This window comes from Mobula hypostoma, chromosome 20 (genome assembly GCF_963921235.1).
Source record: "Mobula hypostoma chromosome 20, sMobHyp1.1, whole genome shotgun sequence".
In the NCBI taxonomy this organism is placed as follows: Eukaryota; Metazoa; Chordata; class Chondrichthyes; order Myliobatiformes; family Myliobatidae; genus Mobula; species Mobula hypostoma.
In genome coordinates this window covers 46,158,147-46,181,312 of record NC_086116.1, presented here as the reverse complement: position 1 = coordinate 46,181,312, position 23,166 = coordinate 46,158,147, and the positions used below count along the sequence as shown (strand labels likewise).

The 23,166-nt window shown below is 41.1% G+C and overlaps 1 protein-coding gene across 1 annotated transcript in view; it reads right to left on the bottom strand.

Annotated features, from left to right (window-relative positions):
• Window positions 1-22,643, bottom strand: part of hgfb (hepatocyte growth factor b) — a 51,074-nt gene extending 28,431 nt beyond the window's left edge. The window contains exons 1-9 of the mRNA XM_063072792.1: window positions 22,504-22,643; window positions 18,504-18,657; window positions 12,159-12,271; window positions 8,574-8,688; window positions 5,759-5,901; window positions 5,338-5,458; window positions 4,613-4,731; window positions 3,667-3,832; window positions 530-663 (exon numbers count right to left, since the gene is read on the bottom strand). Coding sequence (XP_062928862.1) covers window positions 530-663; window positions 3,667-3,832; window positions 4,613-4,731; window positions 5,338-5,458; window positions 5,759-5,901; window positions 8,574-8,688; window positions 12,159-12,271; window positions 18,504-18,657; window positions 22,504-22,555 — 1,117 coding nt within the window. The 5' untranslated portion in view covers window positions 22,556-22,643. The remainder of the gene's footprint in view (window positions 1-529; window positions 664-3,666; window positions 3,833-4,612; window positions 4,732-5,337; window positions 5,459-5,758; window positions 5,902-8,573; window positions 8,689-12,158; window positions 12,272-18,503; window positions 18,658-22,503) is intronic.
• Between the last annotated feature and the right edge of the window lie 523 nt (window positions 22,644-23,166).

Below are 23,166 nucleotides of genomic sequence, written 5' to 3'. Positions count from 1 at the left end.
CAACATGATGCCAGCACACACTGGGGCTTGTGCACAGGAACGCATATGGGTCTGTTCAGTCCATCTTATATTCATGGTTTTGTGTTTTTATTTTATTTATTTAGAGATACGGCACAGTTACAGACCCTTGCAGATCAATGCTGCCCAATTACACCAATGTCAACAATTAACTTGCAAACCTGCACATTTTTGGATTGCAGGAGGAAACTGGTGCACTGGGCAAATGTACAAACTCCGTGCAGACAGCAGCAGGATTGAAACCAGACCTCTAGCTTTGTAATAACATTATGCTGACCACTATACTACTGCGTCATATGACTGAAGATAATTGCAGTCGCTGTCAAAAGGTGAAAAGGCACACTACATTGAGGGAAAGACAGTAACTCAAATCCAATACATGGAAAGGTTCGTTTAAACAGTAACTCAAATCCAACACATACACCTCCACATTTAGAAATACTCTCATTTATACTTGAAAGAAATTTTTTTAGGATAATTTAAAATCAAGAGAGCCACTTGTCAACTTTACCTTCAGAAGGGGGAGTCTCTTTCTCGCATCGCGGTATATGAAAACAGTAGGCTATTCGAATTTCAGGATCTGTAGTGAAACACCAGGGGGCTTCCGCTCCATCAGGATTCCTACAGTAATTTTTGTTCAGGTCTCTGTGGAACAATCATGAGCGAATATTACAGGAATGCTGAGACCTGGATAATGGAAAAGCCTGACCTCTTACCCCATACAACATTACAAAATATGATATTCATGTTGAAAAACACTTGTAACTCAATATACAAGATCTAAGTAATTAATATATTCAAATACCCAAGATCTATGATACATTTACCACTAAATTCCAAGCTCTGTGTTATGTTATCATAACTAATAGAATTTGGAGCACACTGAGCCAACAGTCCTACACTATAGTATCGAATGAGCAAAACACAGTCCTGGATTGCAATGTCTAACATCCTCTCATTGTGGATACAGAAAGAGTGAAGAACAATACAACTTCCCTGAACCTACCACAGAAAGTAAATAGCAATCTTCATTTGTCAGTTATTGAGAATAATTCTCCTTTACTGGAGGTATTTTCCCCATTGTATTCACATGTATTCTGTCTTATTCACTGCCCCCATGAGGAAAGGTTAATGCTGTTCTCTGCACATCAAACTCTATCCTCTTCTTAATCCAGTGTACGGCCAACTTGTCCTTAACTCAGTTTTATTGTCCTTGATTAATTAAATGCTAACTTTTGTCAAAACTCTGATTTTTGTCAATTCTGATTTGATGGAGACAGACGTGAGAGCACGGAGGAACATCTGGAAAACTTCTGAAATGCCCGCTTCGCTGCCGCTGCTACTGTGTGGTAACCGGAACCTCCGGAACTGAAGGCCCCGAAATCCTCGGCTTTGCGTGTTTCAGCGGCCAGGGAGAAGTCGAAGGCGCTGGGCAGAGGATGGCACTCGGGAGGCTGTATCGGAGAGGCTGGTCGGAAGCTCGGTTTTCGGACGGACGGACTCAGTGTCGGCTGGGGTCGGCCGCTTCCAAGGTATCGGCAAGTTGAGGGTGCCTGGAGGTTTATGGCAGGGAGTTTCTCCCTTTTGCTGCCTGCTATTGGGGACTCGGGAGTCGATCGACTCGGGACTTTGAGACTTTTTTTTACTGTACCCATGGTCTGTTCTTTATCAAATTATGGTATTGCTTTGCACTGCTGTAATTATATGTTATAATTATGTGGTTCTGTCAGTGTTAGTCTTTGGTTTATCCTGTTTTCTGTGATATCACTCTGGAGAAATGTGTCATTTCTTAATGCATGTATGCATTTCTAAATGACAATAAAAGAGGACTGAGTGTTCTCATAAACTAAAAAAAATCTAAAGCTTTATCCTGGGATGAGGGATTTCATGTTTTAAGGAATCAAGTAATCAGGTGTTTATTCATTTTATTGCCAACATCAAAACTGAGCAAGCTTGATTCCTTGCATTAGTGCAGCTAACGGTGTGATTGGTTGCAGTCTGCTTCCAAAATTCTATTAAATTTTGATCTTAAACTTCTCATTTGCTGCTGTAAGACGTGAAGGACACACATTTGAAACCACAACCACAAGGACACACGTTTGAAACCACAACCACAAGGCTGGAATGTTAAATAATAATTATCAACAATGATAAGTCATTCTCAGATGGACGATGGAACCGACTCAATGGGCCAAATGGTTGAATTCTGCTCCTACGTCTAATGGTCTTAAGGTCTAAATTGACTTCAATGAAGCGGAATGCCAGAATCAAAACTGGTTTTCTGTTAGTGCTACTACATCACTGTTCCAGGGATCTGTGTTCAATCTTGGCCTTGGGTTCACATTGTCTCTATGTTTGATTGGGATTCCCATGGGAGGTGTGAAGTGGTTTGAGGGCTTCAGTTTCCTTTTCCTAAGACATGATGGAGATTGGCCTCAGTAATTTATCAGCATGTATAGGTTAATGGCAAAGAAAAAGAATTAAATGGGATGTGCAAGAGAGAATAACTTGCAGTTAAGAGCTTGGAGTACTGTGTGCTGTTTAGGTGACCCTGATTTTATTGAATGAGTTCAGGAAGGATTTCCCAGGATGCTTCCTGGATTTGCAAGCCTGAGTTACAAGTCGAGGTATTTTTTTATTCCCTGGATTGTAGGAAATTCAGGGCTGGAGGGGTGACCAGATAGAGGTATACAAGATCATGAGGGACATAGACAAGATGAAAACACATGATCTTTCTCCGCCAAGGAAAAGATACTAAAAACAAGAGTACAACACACACAAAATGCTGGTGGAACACAGCAGGCCAGATAGCATCCATAGGCAAAAACACAGTCGACGTTTCTGGCCGAGACCCTTCGTCAGGACTAACTGAAAGAAGAGATAGTTAGTGATTTGAAAGTGGGACGGGAAGGGGGAGATCTGAAATGATAGGAGAAGACAGGAGGGGGAGGGATAGAGCTAAAAGCTGGAAAATTGGGCAAAGGTTTAAGGTCAATGGAGAATATTTTAAAAGGGAAATCAGGGATAGCTATTTCATGCAAAGGGTGGAGCATATTTGGAATGAGCTTCCAGAAACAGTGGTTGAGGCAGGCACATTGACAATATTTAAAAGACATTTAGATGAATAAAGGGATAAGAGAGGTTTTGAGAATTATGGACCAAACCAAATGAGACTAGTTTGCTGGCAACACAGTCAGAATGGACGAGCTGGGCTGAAAGATCTGTTTCTATGTTGTATCACACTACAACTCCAAGTATGGCAAATGGGACTAATGGATTCCTCCCCAAGAGCTAGCATGGATCCAATAGGTCAAATGGCCAGCTTCACTGGTGCTATAAGTATAGTATTAAAAATAAGTTCTTAATAATTCTTAGATTTAAGAGAAGAAAGGAATAAATATATATGGTGACCGAGTTGGACAATGGGAGAAGGACTCTTGTGGAATATAAATACTGAAGTTGACCAGATGAGCTGAATGGCTTATACATTCTTCCCAACTTTTTGTTGAAAGCAATTATCTCATAAAAATATATTATGTGGAGAAAAAAAACCCCACACCATATGGAAAATATTACTAACTCATAAAAGGGAAAGAAAGAAGCATACACATGGCTTATAAAACCTCAGCTGAAGCCTGGATTACTCACTTGCACTTATAGTCCTCAGGAATGAAAGTGTGACGGTGAGGAGTCTGCGAATCCCACCGTTGGCAGGGGATTCCCGAAGGGGTGGTATTTACGGTTCCTCTATAACTCTTGCCAAGCCCCTTGAAACATTTTGTGGTCATCTCCAAATCATGGTCACAATTATGAACTGAAAAATTTCAAAGATTTTTTTTAGAAAGGGTCGTTTAGATAACTGAGTTGTTTTTGACACTTGGAAGTTATTACTGAGCTCACAATCCCAGCAAAGTACAGGGAGGAATAAACTGTCTTTGCCATTTAGCACTGGACATATTTCCCTCCTGATATTCAGGTCAATAAAATTAATTTCCAGCCCACAGTTTTCGGAGAAATGCTAAATTATATTCATGATGACAATTAAGTTCATAGATGCTCCTGCTCAAAATAAATAAACGTTTTAATCAGCAAATATCTTGAAATGATCTATTATATAAACTTAGAGATTGAGGAAGTGCACAAAGAAAGAAAAAAAAACAAGTTGAGAAGCTTTGAACTGTCTCCTGCATTAGAAAAAGTCCCTGGAGTGACGGTGGTTTAGTTAGATTCCCAAAGGATTAGCTGAACTCCAAAGTTCAGTTTCTGAGTCATTTATGATCAGAGGAGGGGAAGGGCGATTTTGCAAATAACACATATTAGTCACACCAGACATCACTAAAAAGATCATTACCTCTGTGTTCAACTGCTAACAATTCAACGCAAGAGGTGCAGTCACTACACCTTTCCCTCTCAGCTAGTGTAGAGTACAAAGGAAAATAAGAATCACACTACTGTATTCGGAACTGAATGCTTTTAAAAGTTAGAGAAGTGACCAGCAAAGACCAGGGACTTCAGCATAAATTGGAGGGCAAGTAAGTGGGAAGCCAACTTCTCTTATTTTCTAGCAGTAAAAAGAAAATAAATATTTACTCACCACATTCTTTAATTGCACAATATTCCCAAGGGGTCTTGGGGTCAAGCGTATAGCACCAGGGCTTAGCAAGGCCATTTGGATTTCGGCAGTAATTATCATCAAGCCCCTTATCAGGAAATCTGCACAGTAAACCAAAACAGTTGTAATGGCTGATTTGAATTATTCTCATTGCAATAGAGAAACAAAAATCAAATTCAAACTGACCCAAGAAGTTCCATGTATCCCAAGAAGAGGGAGTGTTCTACAAAACCAACAAATATTTTGGAACATAACAACCGCACAATTATTCTATGAGGAATTATTATATTTACATAACACTGCCATTTCAGGCAAATGATGGAAATGATAAGCACATTCAGCTTTCATGCAAATCTCCATGATCATGGGTCCATTGCAAAATTATAACAGCAAGTACATCAGCCTGAGATTTTTTTTTTCCCCATCCAAGTTAACCATCCTCAAGATTTCCATTACGCCAGATCAAGGGAAGTTTTCTGAACACTCTTGACAGAAGCTGTAGAGCCCATTCCAGGTGAATTCTTCCACTCAGTCCGAGTTCAAAGTACTGGAGCCCTTATTTATTTGTTAATTTGAATTCTGCAAGTTGGCATTAAATAGCACTTAATGGCTAGCAAAGTGGATCAACTTAGCTGAGTCATTTAGAACACTTTGTTTGATGAAGAAGTGTGAGACAGCAAGCGTCCTTGCACTACTCTGTCCCTCACCGTTCAGGGCTGAATCTGTGTCGATGCGGCTCTTGCAGGTCCCAACGCTGACATTCCTTTCCAGACACTGTGTGGTCCATGGGTCCTCTGTAACTTTCCCCATTACACATCATGCATTCAACTAAATATCAAAACAGGACAATTCTTAAAAAGAGGTTTTAACATGTTCATCAGTGATGACATGTAAATCAAAGAAGGCATGAAAAGGCTGAAGTGAATGAATATTTATGAGCAAGGTTGTTTCCTCTCATCGTACACCATAAATATCACACAAGGCAAAGCCAAAAGTATGAGATACACATTTTAACTACAGACTCTTAATTTCACTGAACCAATTCTGCAAACCATATTTAAATCTAGAATTTTAACATTTATGGAAAATAGTTTCATAATATCTGAGCACTTCAAGAGACCATGTTACCTTCTGAACATTGCGGAATGGCACAGCTCTCCGCCCGAATCGTTGGATCCGTTGTAAAGCACCACGGGCCTCCTTCATCGCCTTTTGGATTCCTGCAATAGTTCTCCTGCAGCTTCTTATTCCATTTATTTGAAGGCAAGAACCTAGTAAAGCAGATAAAATTTGGATCCAGTCAAAGATATACGCAGCCCATATCCAATCTAAAAAAAATTATAAAATATATTGAATTTCAAAGTGTGCAACCAGATAAATTTAACATCATCTGGACTTTATCAATTTCCTTTTCCTCTCTCCTCTCAGAACATGCTTTTAATCTAGTTCATTCGGGTGTAATAAAATGTCATCTAGATTAAGATTGAAAAATCTCAGTTCAGTTCCATGAATTGAATCAACAGCACAGAAAATGCCGGATTTGGTCATAATTAACATGTCTATTCAATGACACCAATGAAAAATGAATGACTTATTACTGGGTTTTACTCTGCATTTGATCACACAATATGTCCTAAAAGGAGAATGACACCAACATCTAATTCAGCCTAGATATTCTTCAACCGAGTGCAATCAATAAGGATAAGAAACTCTGCATTGAAAAAAGATTGCACTTATCCCTTTCCATTTTCTGAAAGCTCAAAACACCAATCTAAATGGCAAGCATTATATTTGCTGCATCTTAGTTAGTCAGAATTACATATCTCTATCTTCGTTCATCTTCTCATTGCTACTACCAAGGAGGAGGTTTAGGAGCCTGAAGGCACACATTCAACATCTCAGGGAAAGCTTTTTCCCCTCCGCCATCTGGTTTCTGAATAGAACCCATGTACACTACCTCACAATTTTTTTCCCTTTCTCTTTGCACTATTTATTTAATTACCAGTGACATAAAACATAGTTTTGATTGGAAATCATCTTTAAGTATTAAGATTAAATTAAAAATTATTACAGCACTAGTTTGATATCCATGTGCTCACTAAACCACCATGGGGTGGGGTAAGGAGTAGGATAAGGTAAAGTAATCGCCTTTATTAATTGAGGAATTGAGTTCCGGAGTCAGGAGGTGTGTTGTAGCTTTATAAAACCTTAGTTAAGCCATTTCTGGAGGATTGCATTCAGTTCTGTTGCCCTCATATTTGAATGACATTGAGACTTCAGAGAGGGTGCAGAAGATCAACATGCTGCCCGGATTAGAGGTTAGACAACCTTAGGTTATTTTGTCTGGAGTAGTGGATGCTGAGGGGAGACCTGACAGTGGATTATAAAGATTATGAGAGGCATGGATTGAGTATATAGCCATTATCTTTTAATTTCCCTCAAGGTTGAAATGTCTAATACCAAAGGATACGCATTTAAGGTGAGAAGGGTTGAGGTTCAAAGGAGATATGTGAGTAAAGTCTCCATCACATGCCCCACCCACCCCCTGCAGAGAGTAGAGTATTTTCTGCTTGGAATGAGCTGCCTGAGGTGGTGGTGGCGGCAAAGATGATAGGGGTATTCAAAAGGCATGAATGTGCAGGAAATGAAGGGACGTAGGCATTAGTTGAGGAGAAGGAATTAGATTAGTTGGACATTAGGTTGCTAATGTAATAGGTTTAGCAGAACAGTGGGATGAAAGTCCTGTTCCTGTTTTGTACTGTTCTATAAAAGAGGAAAAAATCCACTTGTAACTTTTGTTTCTAAAAATGGACAAAGTACATGTAGGGTTTTGAACAAAACATTAACCATACCTCTATCTCGACAGATTCTGAACTCCTCCAACATTTTGTTTTTTGTAATAAAACTAGATTCTGAAACCTGGTTTAGATTTCAGTCAAATTCAGACTGGGAGAAACAACTACATGAACAATAATTAGTAATTTACTTGAAACAAGACCTGTAAATGCACGGTTCTAAGTATAAAAGAAATAAATTTATACTGAAAGGAGTGAATCTAAGAATTGTGCAGGTGACACGGGTCAAAAATATCCACATCTTTTTGAAGTATGCAAAGAGCATTAAAAATGTGGTTACAAAGCATATTTCTTTTAATGGATAAAGGGTTGTTACTTGAACATTCTGACAAAATCCCTGAGAATGTCTCAAGATGGATATTTATCATGTTTTCAATAAGTGCTGATCAGCTCACAAAGTAATTTTGTGAGTGAAACTAAAGCTTATGCATTTCCTTTACATTTCCTTAGAAAAGCCATAAAAAATGTCAGAACATCTGCAAGTTACTAATCTTCGAAGAACAAGAGCATTCTTTTGTGAGTGATAAGAAGTATATTGGAAGAATCAAAGGTTTAGCTTCAATTACCTCCCTAGGGACTGATAAGTCAATAACATATATGTAGGAGGACTGAAATCTTTGTTAAACGATTAATGAAAAGTACATTTCTCTTTTTGGAAGATTTCTTAACATAACCCAAGAATTAAAAACGATTTTTCTACACATAGTTTCATATTCATGATAGTTTGTAATCTTTCTATGTAGCCAATTATTTTTTTCTTAATTCTTTTCTGCTATTGTCACAGTTTTCCAACAAGAACACATTTAATCAGTGAAGTCAAAGCAATTGGTGTCCTTTCATTGGTGAGATTTTGGAAGGTTGAACGAGCAGAAGAAAGTAGAGTAAAAAAGGTCAGTAACTAAATAAGATTTTAAAACACTGCACATTGTAAAACAAAAGAAATAGAAAGTCCCTAGGTGTGTAACTGTTAAGCACATTCACAACCTTGTCAAATGAACATAAACATGGTGGGTATAGCTCCTTTGGAACAGTTGCCATTAATGAAATAAATAACATATTTCAAGTCCGAGTATGCTTTTAAAAGTTACCGATGGTCATGTGGGATTGTCGAATTCCAGTACTGACAAGTTTGTCCACTTTCTGTCACTGACTTTGTACCCTGGTAGTTTTTTCCTTTCCCAATAATGCATTCTCTAATGAAATCTGCCAATAAAATTAGAATTCTGTTCATACCAAACACATAAATTAATACATCTCATCTATTGCAATATGTATTAGAGGAAGCATTTTTCTAAATGAAATACTTTCAAATGTACACAATGATAAGACGAGTACTGAGCCAGTATTCCCTGTCTTGACTACCCAATGCACAGAACAGACAAGGAGGAAGAATTTCAGCATCATAAGAAAAATCCCCTCACTTTACATCATGGTCAACATTCTTCAGATGATAAATTAAAGTAAGGGACCTTGTGAGGGAACGAGAGAACCAGCAAATTAGGTCTTGAAATCAAAATTATCTTTCAAATTTTAATGGATCCATCCCAAGCACATCTGAGTTTCCGCAGATTTCTTAAAAACAAAAGGGTTAATAGAATAAAAGTGTTAGGAATATAGAAATGAGAAATTAAGAAATCAATAATGGAAATTAAAGGAGGGTGAATAACTTAAACAAGAATTTTAATGGCCAAGTACACAAGTGACTAGGAATGCCTCACAGCTGCGAGAGCCTAGGTTCGAGCCCGAACTGGGCAACTGTCTGCCTGGAGTTTGCCTGTCCTCTGTAATCAAATCAATTTTGACTGAACGATCCACACACCTTCCCCTTCCAAAACCTGCTGATGAGAAAATTTGTTTACTGTGAATTATGCCTTCATTAGATTAATAGGCAAAGGGAGTTGCAGAGGATTAAGAAGCAGGAATGGCAGTAATAGCTCTGCTCTGAACCAATATTGGGCAAATGGCTTCTGTGCCACACTAAGTTACAGAAAATTGTTTCACTGTGAGGGGAATTAAATATCAGTACTTCCATTATACAGACCAATGGTGAGACTTCACCTGAAACACTGCACAATCTTTTTCTCATTATTTAAATAAAGATACAGTTTCAATGAAAACTGTTCAGAAAAGGTTGATTAGACTGATACCTGAATGCATAAACGTGGGACATGCTGAGCTTATATCTGCTCAGGTATAAGAGAGTGAGAGGCAACGATACAAGTCCTTAAAGAATCTTGACGTTACCGTTCAGGAGAGGATGCTTTCTCGCGGGAGAATGTAGAACTAACTTGTTACAGGTTCGGGAAGTGACATTTTCTCTCAGGGGTTATAACACCACTGAGAGAAAATATTTAGAACACCCTTCCACCACAGGATGAAGTGGGGAAGAGCAGGATGCTTGAAAGCGGACCGGACAATGAGGAGATGCCGTCGAGAAGGCAGAGCAAAGCGAGAGTGAACCCGTAAGGCGGGTGGAAGAGAAAATGCTGGATAATCCGGAGTGCAAAGGGCAAAGTAAAGGTGCAGATTGGGCAAGATGAAGCTCAAGTGGATCTGGAAGGGATACAGTGACGTGTGAGCAAGCCGACATGAAGGCATGATGGCCGAGCACACCGCGTAGGGCTGAACCAGGAGCAGGGATAGACGGAGTGAGGGAGCAACTAGCCAAGGAATTCGGAAAAATTATAAGATGTGATTGACAGTTGGCCGGGCACTACGAATAGATGCTGAGTGACAAGTCAGCTGACAAGGTTGGGTGAAGCAAGAACAGGTTGAGTAAACCAGGAAGAGCTCAGAATTAGCAGGCGGCGGGGCATGGAGGTGGCACAGGGGCGGCAGGATGGCCCAACTGCATCTAGCAAACTGACCGGGCAGGGTGAAGCTCAGACAGATCTGAAGGGGGTAAACTAAGGTGTTGGGCAAGAAGACCTGAAAAGAGGAGTATGTTGCAGAGGCTTTGTTATGTATGAGTTTTCATGGATTCTAATGGATTTCTTTATCTTCCTGCAGGCACCTGCAAGAAAATGAATCTCAGGGTTGTATACGGTGTACACGATAATAGCTTTAAATTAGAGCGGATCTGAATGGGTAGCAGGATATACAGAACGAGGGGGCAAGCAACTGGGGAGTCACACCACAGATCAAGCGGAGAGATTAGAAGTGGACCAGACAACGTGAAGTGGTCATGGCAGGGAGGAGCAGAAAGGATGCAGCTAAATAGGATTCGTACAGTATGCACAGGGGCAACATGGACATGGTGGGCCGAATGGCCTTTTACTGAGCAACTGAAGCTCTGTTTCAGTCATTTTCAGTCAAAGAGGGTCTGAATGTTTTAAGGCAACGTTAGATAAATGAGAGTTGAAAGGTTGCCTGGGGTGAGGGTAGGAATTAGAATACAGACAACACACAATGCTGGAGGAACTCAGCAGGCCAGGCAGCATCTATAGAAAAGAGTAAACAGTCTACATTTCGGGCTGAGAGCCTTTATCAGGACTGGAGAGAAAAAAAAGAGGAGTCAGAGTTAGAAGATGGGGGGAGGGGAGGAAGAAACATAAGGTGATAGGTCAAACCAGGAGGGGGGGGTGGTGAAGTAAAGAGCTGAGAAGTTGATAGGTGAAAGAGATACAGGGCAGGAGAAGGGGGGGATCTGATAGGAGAGGACAGCAGGCCATGGACAAAAGAAAAGGAGGAGCACCGGAGGGAGGTGATGGGCAGGTAAGGAGATAGGATGAGCGAGGGAAAAGGGGAAGGGGAATGATGAAGCAAGGCTGGGGGTGCGGGGCAATACCAGAAGTTCGAGAAATCGATGCTCATGCCATCGGGTTGGAGGCTACGCAGACGAGATATATGGTGTTGTTCTTCCAACCTGAGTGGGGCCTCATCGCAACAGCAGAAGAGGCCATGGACTGACATGTCAGAGCAGGAATGGGAAGTGCGATTAAAATGGGTGGCCACTGGGAGCTCCCGCTTCTTCTGGCAGAGAGAGCATAAGTGCTTGACAAAGTGGTCTCCCAATCTATGTTAGATCTCACCGATATACAGGAGGCCGCACCAGGAGCACCAGGTACAGTAGATGACCCCAACAGACTCACAGGTGAAGTGTACCTCACCAGGAAAGACTGTTTAGGGCCCTGAATTGTAGTGGGGCAGGTGTAGCACTTGTTCCACTTGCAAGGAAAAGTGCCAGGAGGGAGATCAGTGGGAAGGGATGATTGGACAAGGGAGTTATGTAAGGAGCGAGCTCTGCAGAAAGCAGAGAGTGGGGTGTGGGGGGAGGGAAAGATGGACTTGCTGGCGGGATCCCATTGGAGAGGACGGAAGTTAAGGAGAATTATATGTTGGACGTGGAGACTGGTGGGGTGGTAGGTGAGGACAAGAGGAACCCTATGCCTGGTGGAGTGGCAGGAAGATGGGCTGAGGGCAGACATGTGCAAAATGGAAGAGGTGAGGTTGAGGCCAGCATTTATGGTGGAGGAAGGGAAGCCCCTTTCTTTGAAGAAGAATACAGAATTACGATTACAGCACGATCAGCCATATTACTGAATGGCAGAGCAAGTCCTAGGCTACTCCAGCTCCTAATTTGCATGTTCCCATCACCTCTCAATTAACAATTAGCCTGTAAGTACATGCTTCCTAAATCATATCAGGCACTGCTTCAGTTTCGTTGACCTTACCTTTTCTCTCATACAGGTCACATTCTGAACTCTGCTTTCCTTTCACTCCTTTTGTTTTGCTGTTAAATGACAGCAGATGACATTTCTTCTCTGTCTTAACAAAGAAAAAAGCCCTGTAAACCAAAGCAGCAAGTTAGTCCCATTTTGCTTAGACCCATCACAGGACTAGAAGTAAACCACCTTCTGCCGAAGTGAAACTAGCTGCAAGGAGCAATGGGATTATCCGACCCAGATGCAGAACGCACAGACGAATAAACATAAGACACCAACGCTTAGTTGCAATAGTTTCACTCACACAAAATCATCTGAATAAGTCCCATTATTCTGGTGCAGAAGTATGTGCAATTTTAAGAAAAAAATTGCGTTTCATTCTATTCTTGCATCTGTGATCTTTTGAATTAGTGTTGGGATATCATACCGCAGTTGCACCAGGCATTGGTCAGCCTAATTTAACCTATTGTGAGCAGTTCTGGTCACCGCACTGCAGAAAAGATGTGGCAGCCCCAAAAAGCGCACGGCAGTGATGTTGCAGGATATTGTCTGAATGATAAAGCTTCAAGTGATTGTATAGACTAGGATTGTTCTGACGCGAGTGCAGGAGCCTGCAACTGGCTCACTGGTTTCCTGACCAACTGACCAAAAACAGTAAGGATAGGGAGCAACATCTCTGTCATGATTAATCTCAACACCATTGCCCCAGATAGCTATGCCTTTTGCCCCCTACTCAATTCCCCGTGCACGTGTGCTTTTATGGCAAGATTCTGCTCTAACTCCATTTAAAGTTTCCAAAAGATAAGCCACATCTCAGAGAACAATGAATTGCAGGACAGGAAGGAGATACAAAGCTGATTTACATGGTGTCATGACAACAACTTCTCCCTCAGTGTCAGCAGAACAAAAGAGCTGGCCATCACTTTCAGGAATGGGAGCACTGCACATGCTTCTGTTTACAACAACAGTGCCGAGGGCAACAGGGTTGAGAGCATCAAATTCCTAGGAGTAAATATCACCAACAGCCTGTTCAGGTCCAAACACATAGATAACAGAAACTAGAAAGCTCACCAATGTCTTTACTTCTTCGGGAGGCTAAAGAAATTTGGCATTCTCCCTCACCAATTGTCATTGAAGCAGCATGGAAAGCATCCTATCTGGATATATCATTGCTTGATATGGCAACTGCTCTGCCTACGACTGCAAAGAGCTGCAGAGAGTCGTGGAATCAGCAGGCAAAAGGTCACTCAGGGGATCTCCTGCTCACTTTGCTCCTGGGTTGCCAAGCTGGTCCCTTACAGATCTGGGTGGCAGGTAGTGAAGAGCTCAGCTCGAGCCAATTGCCTGCCCCTCTCCCAGAGTTACATTTGTGCCAAGGTACTCTTGGAGAAGGAGCGCACAGACTCGATGGGCACAATGGGGGATTTCCAAGGACACCAAGCCTCTCAGGGATTCAAATATTGAAACTGTAAATAGCTTATAAAGTCCTGATTATTCTATAGTGCCAGTTGTTGAATAAATTTATGTTTTAATAAGGTGGTGGAAACAGTTCAGCACATTATAAAAACCAATCTCCCCTTCATGGACTTTGTGCACTTCTTGCTGCCTTGGTCAAGCAACCAATATAATCAAAGACACTAACCATCATGGTCATTCTCTCTTCTCTCTGCTCCCATTGGGCAGAAGATACAAAAGCTTGAAAGCATGTACCACTAGACTCAAGGACAGCCTCTACCCACTGTTATAAGACAATTGAACTATCCCTCAGTAAGACAGGACATCACAATCCACCCTGTTACCAACTGATACCTTATTGTTTGCCATAACTGTAACACTATATTCTGCATTCTGTTATTGTTTACCTAACACTACCTCATTGTTCTGTTGGAATGAAATGAACCGTATGGATGGTACCTCAGTATCTGTGACAGATTACCAATTTATAAAATATGAAGAGCATTGGTTAAATCGTCACAAATGCAAAGTTTTTAACTAGGGTGCATAGGTTTAGGCTGAAATGGGAAAGTTTTAAAGGCAATCTGAGAAGCAGATTGTTCACATTTTAGGTGGTGCGTATGTAGAACAAATTGGCGGAGGAGATGGTCAAGGCAGATACAATCACAGTGTTTGAAAAACAGTTTACAGATACATGAATAGGAAAGGAACAGAAGGATATAGGCCAAAGGCAGGGAAATGGGAGCATGTAGCTAGTTAATTCAGTCAGCATGGGTGGATGAATCGGGTTGATGGGCCTGTTTTCATGCTGTATATCTCCGTGCCTATCCCAAGTTTGTTACTAATCTATGCCTAACTAGCTAATGTCATCTAACGCAGTATTTAAGTTGCTACAAAATGTCCATTTTGTCATTTGACTCATGTGGAAGGTGAGTTTATGATGAAGAAAAATAAAAGACTGTATAATCTGAGATTATACTTTTAGACTATATAATCTCAGTTTATACAGAGATTTAATCTGCAAGTGGCCACAATCTTTCCAAGACCATTTGGGAGTGGGAAACTGAAGGATAATTGGAAAATTGGGGATTGTATCAGATTCCAAGTAGCCAGGGCTTTCCTGAAAGAAGAGAAAGCTGCTGATATATCAAGCATGTCAAGTTATTTTCCAATTCCCTTCAACTCTGATGTTATGAACCGGAAGCCTTTATTAAGTTGCCTCAATATTTTTTTTCCCAGTACTCACTGCCTCAGAAACAAGATACCCTAGAAGCTAATACTGAAGAAAAAAATAATGTATTTAACTTAATGCTTCCTTTGAAGGTGTTTCAGTGTCACAATATGTACACCCAGTGGCCACTTTATTAGGGATGCCAGCACACCTGCTTGTTCATGCAAATATCTAATCAGCCAATCATGTGGCAGCATCCCAATGCATAAAAGCATGCCGACATGGTCAAGAATTGAGGTTATTATTCACACCAAACATCAGAATTGGGAAGAAATTGATCTAAGTGACCTTGACCAAAGAATGACTGTCAGTGGTTTGACTATTTTAGAATCTCCTGGGATTTTTACACACAACAATCTCCAGAGTTTATAGATAACGGTGCAAAAAAAAAACACAAAGAAAACATCCAGTCATCAGCAGTTCTGTGGGTAAAAATGCCTTGTTAATGAGAGAGATCAGAGGAGAATGACCAGACTGGTTAAAACTGACCGGAAGGCAACAGTAACTCAAATGACCATGCACTACAACAGTGGTGTGTAGAAGAGCATCTCTGAATGAACAACACATTGAACCTAGAAGTGAAAGGGCGACAGGAGCAGAAGATCACACTCCTGAGCCTAATAAAGTGGCCACTGAGTGTATGTACCAGATCACACAAACCTCTGTGATGCTCCCACCTATTAATTAATTCCAACAGAGGCGAGAGAATGATGACTTTTAAAATGGGCCACATTTCACCATCACCCAACATCAATTTCAAGCCACCGCTGGTATTTTTTAACTAACCTTACATGTACATTGCTAGGACTTGAGGGACTGAGTTACAGTGAGAGGGTGGACAGACTAGGACTTTTCAATGAAGCAAAGGAAACTGAGAGATGATTGTAGACGTGTAATAAAATGATGAGGAGTATAGGTAGGGTGGACACACTCAGGTCTTCTTTCCAGGGTTGGAGAATCAAGAGCTAGTTTGAAGTGACAGGGAAAATATCTAATAGTAATTTGAAGTGATTTTTTTCAAACACAAAAGAGAGTATGTATGAAATGAGCTGCCAGAGGAAGTGGTTAATGCAGGTACAATTAACAATTTTTAAGCCAATGGACAGATAAATTGATAGGATTGGTTTACAAGGGTATGGACAAGCACGGGCAAATGGGGCTAGCTCGGGTGGATATTTGTTGGCATGGATCAGTTGGGCTGTTTCTGTACTGAATAGTTCTAAATCACCTCCACAAATCCAGCTTCATGAATTATTTGTTTCTCAAATTCCTCTTCACCTGCATTGCTGTCTCTGAGCGCATGAACCATCCCACTACCACGGATGTGCCTCAGTGCTACTGAGCATCCATTATAGGTACTGTATTCGGAAGTCTGAATTTGAAGGAAGGACTTGTCGCATCGAATCAGAATGTGACTGAGATCTATTCGGCCAAGAAGATGCAGAGCAGGTACATGAAGGAGAAGAGGTAAAATGGGACTTAATGAACTCCCAGTCCAGAGTAGCACATCTTAAGTGTGGTTGTTCCTGGAGTGATCAATGATTGCTCATCAAATCAATCTTGGCTAATCCAACCACACTACATGGCAAAAGGTACTGGATACAACCCAGTTTATCACAGTTAAAGCCCTCCCACCATTGAGCACATCTACAAGGAGCATGGTTTCAGGAAAGCAGCATCCATCATCAAGGACCTCCACCGTCCAGGCCATGCTCTCGTCTCACTGCTGCCATCAGGCAGGTGTTACAGGATCCTCAGGTCCCACTCTACCAGGATCAGGAACAGTCATTACCCCCCAACCACCAGGCTCTTGAACCAAAGGGGATAACTTCACTTGCTTCACTCACCCCAGCACTGAACTGATTATACAATCTATGAGCTCATTTTTAAGGACTCTACAACTCATATTCCTGATATTTATTTTTTATTATCATTTTGATTGTTTTTCTTTCGTATTGTATTTGCACAATTTGTTGTATTTTATACATTGATTGTTATATGGTTTTTCAGTAATTCTATTATGTTTCCTTATATTTGCTGTGAATGCCTACAAGAAAATGAATCGTATGGTATCATATATGTACTTTGATAATAAATTTACTTTCAATTTGAACTTTGAAATCACTTGATGCAGATTTGACCTGGAAAAGTGAAAGTGGCCAGTGACATTTCCAGAGTAACAGGATATGACCTAAATGTGGTTATTATATTCACTCCAGGGAAAGGTCAATCATGTAGAGCTGAACGTATATTGTGACATAATCAAGTCTGAGGTTATTATACACTTATTACTCACAGTAACGCTGCCAAGCTCCCCTACTTAAATATCTTTCTGTTTACTCCATTAAAGACTACACGAATCTTTCATCAGAGCTTTTGCTGGACTCTCCTCCTTTCCCTTTTCCCATTCAGATTAGATTTCTCTCCAACCTGGCGGCGTGGCACTAATTTCCATTTCCTCCATATCACAATACAGTCTCCAACAACACTCCCAGCTCACACCTGCACCTCTACTTCAAAGCATGCTCATTTGATAAAACTTTCCAAAAGTAATGAATCTAGTCTCTATTTCGTCTCCAACTGATCTCTCTCACACACTTCCACCTTTTCCTTCACCTTCCCAACAGTGCCATTCACATCATATGCTTGCTACCTCCACTGCCCACACCTCACCACCAAGCAGCAATGCGGAAACAGTGTTTGCATGGGTCAGCTGGTCAAACTGCAATGGTGAAAATTAGATAATGAGGATACGCAGTCCTCTTTTGTTGTCATTTAGTAATGCGTACATTAAGAAATGATACAATGAAAATGAATACTTAAGGGAGGGAGGATCTATGTATAATGTTAACTCTGATGTCCACATGGGTGAATGAACAGTTAAATGGATGTAATATAGAAACTTATGCCTTCATGCTGCATACATAATTTCAGAGAAAAACACTCCCTATCAAAATATTTTCTGATCATACCAGCCAACATAATGAACCAATAAAAATTCTTGGAAACCATATATATTGACAAGACTTTCATTTGAATTAGCACAGAAAAGTATCAAATTAAAATTAAATAGAAGAACCTACTTTCAATTTCAGGCTGTTTAAATTGCCAGTTCAAGTCCGCATTACATACAGTACCTGTGCAGTTACTTTGTCATCAGTAAAGTGCATTAATACCAAGAAACTTTCATGGAGAGTGGAGAATGCATTCAGAATGTAGTTCTAGACCTTAAAACCATATCAAGGCAAGGTGGGTTTTTACAGTGGCTCCCACTCAATGCACCAAAGTAAATCAGAACTAGCTTCCCCTGTAATCAGCTGGAGTAATGCTCCACTTACTGGGAGCAGCTTTGGGCATCGAGGCAAGTGCAGAGCATCATTGCGTCTCCATAGTACTCCTCATAGAATTCTTTGTTCTGCTAACTTCTGTCAGATCCACCCAGGAAGCAGTAAACAACAACTGTTGAGATACCAAGGAGATTTTAAGCTTCTGAGGCATTTAAGAGTGATAGTGAGAAACTGGGGATGGATGCTAAAAGAGAAGGTTGATAAGGTAGGAACGATCAGGCAACTAGTAACTGTTCAATGGCATGCAGCTCCACATATTCCAATTGTGTTATGTGTAATGCCCAGATTATACTTGACCTGTAATATTCAATGCTTATTTACCTGCAAACAAATCTTTTGTATTTTGTACATCGCTTTGCACATTGCTCAACAGAGCGATATTCCTGAGTTTTATGCGGTAAGGACTTAATCAGCTGAAATCCAGATGTTTTCAGGAACTCATGAAGGGCGTTTTTTGCTGTCATGGATACGTCCACTGAAAAGAAAGGGAAAAATAAATATTAAACAAATTGCAACTATTTCTGTACCTCGAACGAAGGTCATTAATTGACCGCAGCCATTGCAAACACAGGGCAGGGTTGAGTTCTGATGCAGTGTTTATTCTTCTTAATCTGGGGTGTCTAAAACTTGCACCATAGCTCAAAATCTTCTGGAAAATTAATATTAGTTTTATGTTCCTTAGACCATATATAAAGGGCAATCCTTAAAGACACACTCCAGTCACTGGATTCAAAGTGCAATCCTATTTGTTCACTTCATTCACCGGAAACAAAGGACGAGCCTTACTGAGGTCTTTGGTTTTAGCCATATACTTTATTGACCTTTGCGTTTTGCTTGTAAATGGCCCTCTAATCCCACGAATAAACCTTTCCTACCTCTCATCTACCTGAACTCTGCCATTTAGCACAGAACTACAACTCTCAGTTTGCTGTCAAGGCCGCCCTGCCATCAGTCAGTACAGCGCGCCACGTTTCCTTAAATTTAACTTCCTTGGTCAAGTCTAATATTATTTATTTCTAAATCAAGTAAAACTCAAAGTAAATAATAGTTGACCCTAACGTAATTCCATTCTTTCTACTTTGATAAACATAATTGTAACACATTTCTTTAGTGCTTCCAATAATTACTTAAACACCGGTGTGTCTTTATTACAAGTTGTACGCAGCACTTTCCCAAATGCTTTTTGCAAAATCCGCATGTTCTGGTGCACATCATTTATTCAAAAATGACCTACCCGATGGCAATCCCTAATTCTCCCAGTGTTTACTCTTGTATTATAGTCTCTGGTAGCTTGCCAAGAATGAAACAGGATTAATCCATTTTAATGTTCCGTTTACTCCACTCTCCTTCAATAAGAATTCTCACAGTCGCCCAGTCTTCAAACATTCTATTCCTTTCAACAGCAAATTTGTTAAAACTTAGAGATGACAACTCTGATGCTAATTTCAAACTCATTTCAGCAGCGACATTTGACGATAAGTTTAACTAAGCAGCTGGATCTTCAAAGAGCATCCTACACCGTCTCTTCCAACTACACACAAGTCCGGCTCAAGGAAAGCTGTGCATTAAAGAAAGCTTTCTGGTGCATTATCACAGAGCACATTTCAGTCTTATTTTATGAATTACTTGATGTTTATCCATCATTCGCCCTTCACTGACATTAATTGCACCATCAATACCCAGATGCTCTTGTACTGTCCCATAATACAGGATATCACCGGCTGTTTACCCGCAGGCACCCAACATTTGTGGATTCCTCTGCTGGTCAAGAGTCACATCGGCAAATCTCCTACTGTTCTTGTCAGCAGGACACACGATCAAATTACCAGCCTACATTTAGCCTCGCTCTTCATAATTCCTTTAAATTGAGAACTGACCGATCACCGCAGCCAAGTTATTTCTGATGACCAAGAAGCAATGTAAATGTATATTTGTCGTTATTATAAATTTTAAAATCTCAAACACATGCAATCTAAAGAGAAGTGAAAATAAGTCAAGTCAAGTTTATTTTCGTGTAACTGTACACATGTATATCGTCAAACGAGACAACATTTCTCCGGATTAGGGTGTAAAGCATAGTAGTACACATATAAAACACAATAATTTAGGAAAGTAAGAATAAAATCTACAAATGAATTACGTTCAATAAACAAAGTGACGTGCATAAATTAAATATTGCAGGTTACATAACAAATTAAGCTGTGTCACTTCCAATGAGATGCGGCAGGGGTTCAGAAACCTCATGGCCTGAGGGAAGAAGCCACTTTCCATCCTGACCGTTCTTGTCTTTACGCATCAGAGTCTGTTGTAGAAAGTCAAAGAGGATACTGGGTGGATGGGTAGGATCCTTAATAATACAAACGTACTAAGGGCCATGCGTACGCAGCGCTCCTGATAAATGTCCGCGATGGATGGTCAGGAGGCCCCTGTGATCCTCTCAGGCATTCTGACAGTCCTTTGTGGGGACTTCCGGTCCGATGCTCTGCTGCTCCCACACCAGATGGAGGTGCAGTTTGTCAGGACGCTCTCGATAGTACTCGTGGGGGAAGCATCGCCCATCTAAGGTCTCCGCACGAAACCTTAACACGGTTTCTTGAGTCATCCAAAGGTTCTACCGCGTTCTTCAGCCAATGTTTTCAACTGCTTTGAGGTTCCCGATTTGCTTCTCGCGTGACTGATCTCCATGCCCAGGTCTCGTCTCAGATCCCCGGAGAATCGGGACTAGGAAAGAGCAGCAGCAGTCCAAATTAGATTTTCTAAACTGCAGACACAGCTGGGAAAATGGCACCTCCACAAAGTAAAACGGTTGTTTGTCCATTGTGGAACGAACTGCCAGGGGAATTTATGGATGCGAGTTCGATTTCAACATTTAAGAGAAATTTGAATAGCTACATGGATGGGAGGGATATGGAGAGCTTCGGATCTCCGAGTTCAGATCGATGGGACTAGGTAGATACATAGTTTGGCACGGACCTGATGGGGCGAAGGGCCTGCTTCTGCGCTGTAGTGTTCTGGACTCGGATATCTCTCACCGAAAGTTAAATAAAGAGTCGCTTATAAATGTCAAACTGATTAACAGGCTGAGCAGGAATAATCGTTAAACCATGTACAGAGCATATGCAAACCAAATACAGTACTTATTGTACACTCGACGCACAGCATACAAAGTACAATCCTCATTTAACATTCTAGCTCTGGCCGGATAGATTTTTAAATCATAATTAAACAAATGGAATTAAAGATGACAATAGTAAAGTGTGTACTTGGGCTTGATTCAGTTGTTAAGGTCAATAATGACTCAATTAAACAATTGTCGCAGTACAGTATAAGTGCTAGCTCTCTGGGCAGGTTTCAAGTGAAGAAGTTTCTTCGCCACGTTGAACAAAACCCAATCAAATTCTTTCTTTTTGCCAGCCAGGATTGTCTCCCTAAATTAATTCATTCATTAAAGACAGAATCTCATCAGTAGGAACAGTGAAATTAGTTTAGCTCTTCCATATCTATTTCTGAATGAAACCTAAAGGATGGTAGCGGAAGAGGTAAGAGAGTCCCTTCACCCTGCCCCTGATAGGGGGATGGTTGAGTTCTGGACAGTTGCAAAGTTAGCAGGGAGGACTCAGCCACTCTCGGAAAAAAAAACACTCCACCAAACTTTCAATGACACTACACGAGGGGATAATCCGCAGGGAGCATCACAATCTCGTCGGACGTTTCACTGCGTATTCTTTATCAATGAGACATTCAGAATAAGACGGGCTGTGGGGTAGGGAGAACCGTCAACTCAAATGGAACAAATATGGAGCTCCCATTGACTGTTCCGTAAAATCAGACAACGTTCCACGCGAAAAAAAACCTTCCAATAACACAAGGCAGTGAAGAGGTGAAACAAAGCCCTGCATTAATGCCTGCATTGATGGTCCAGTGTCTGGTGAGAGAGGGGTAACATTGCATTCGGAATTTTCCCGAAAGGACCCGAGTTGTTCATTGCGATGAAAGGAGAAATACCCCAAGCCGTTTCCAACAAGTGAGGTGCAACCTGTGGTGAGACGCTGAAGACACTAGGCCCATTCCAATTCTGAATAACAGCCACTAATTGTCTCTCAAAAGTCTGTCTTCTCCACAGTAACAAAGTAACTGCAGTTGCATGATCACAGTTCAAGCGCCCTCGGAGTTTGACTCCTTCAGGAACATTCGCCTCGCTATTTTAAGTTCGAGTTATCAGTTGCGGAGCATTGCTGGATTCAGTCAGCGCTTCCACTGAGCTGTCACCACTTCCACACCGCTTCAGACACACGCACACACAAAGTAGGAAACATCAAACCTGCAAGGATGGAGATGCAGAGAAACGACAGGATTCTCGCGGTCCCCAGCATGATGTATGTCAGCAACGCGCGCAACTATCCGATGGTGCTCTTGGGGTTTTATCCTCTTGTTGCAATGTTTTGCAAACATAGCCGGGAAAGTGCGTTTTATTCCCGTAAAATCTGTTCCCAAGCCAACCAATCCCGTTACTTCCCCGCCCCTCACCGATCTCCACCAGTCCCCGTGCTGCTCCGCTGATTTGGAATATTTTGGTCAACACATTGCAGAGTGAGGATTCCAAACTCAGGCAACCGAGGTTCCGGTGATTCCTGGCAGAGGTTAGAGATTTAAATATAGAAACCAGCAATCACCGAATCATGATCCCATAGCTAATGTCTTGGAACACATTGCTTCGCTAGTGAACTAAAAACAAACACGAGAAGCTGTTTTAGTAATTGTCACGTAATTCCCCACGGTGAAGACATTGCAGAAAAAGGTCACTTATTTCGGACAATTCAGTCATTAGCTGTCGAAAAAGTTAGCGCACTTTTTGATTGGTTCCTTAACACCCCGACTCTCTATGACTACGGAGTATGATACAACAACCCTGGCACTCTGTGACAGGGCAGATGATAAATGTAAGTGACATCTAGGACTGGGACCAAGGAAATAGTACATCTGG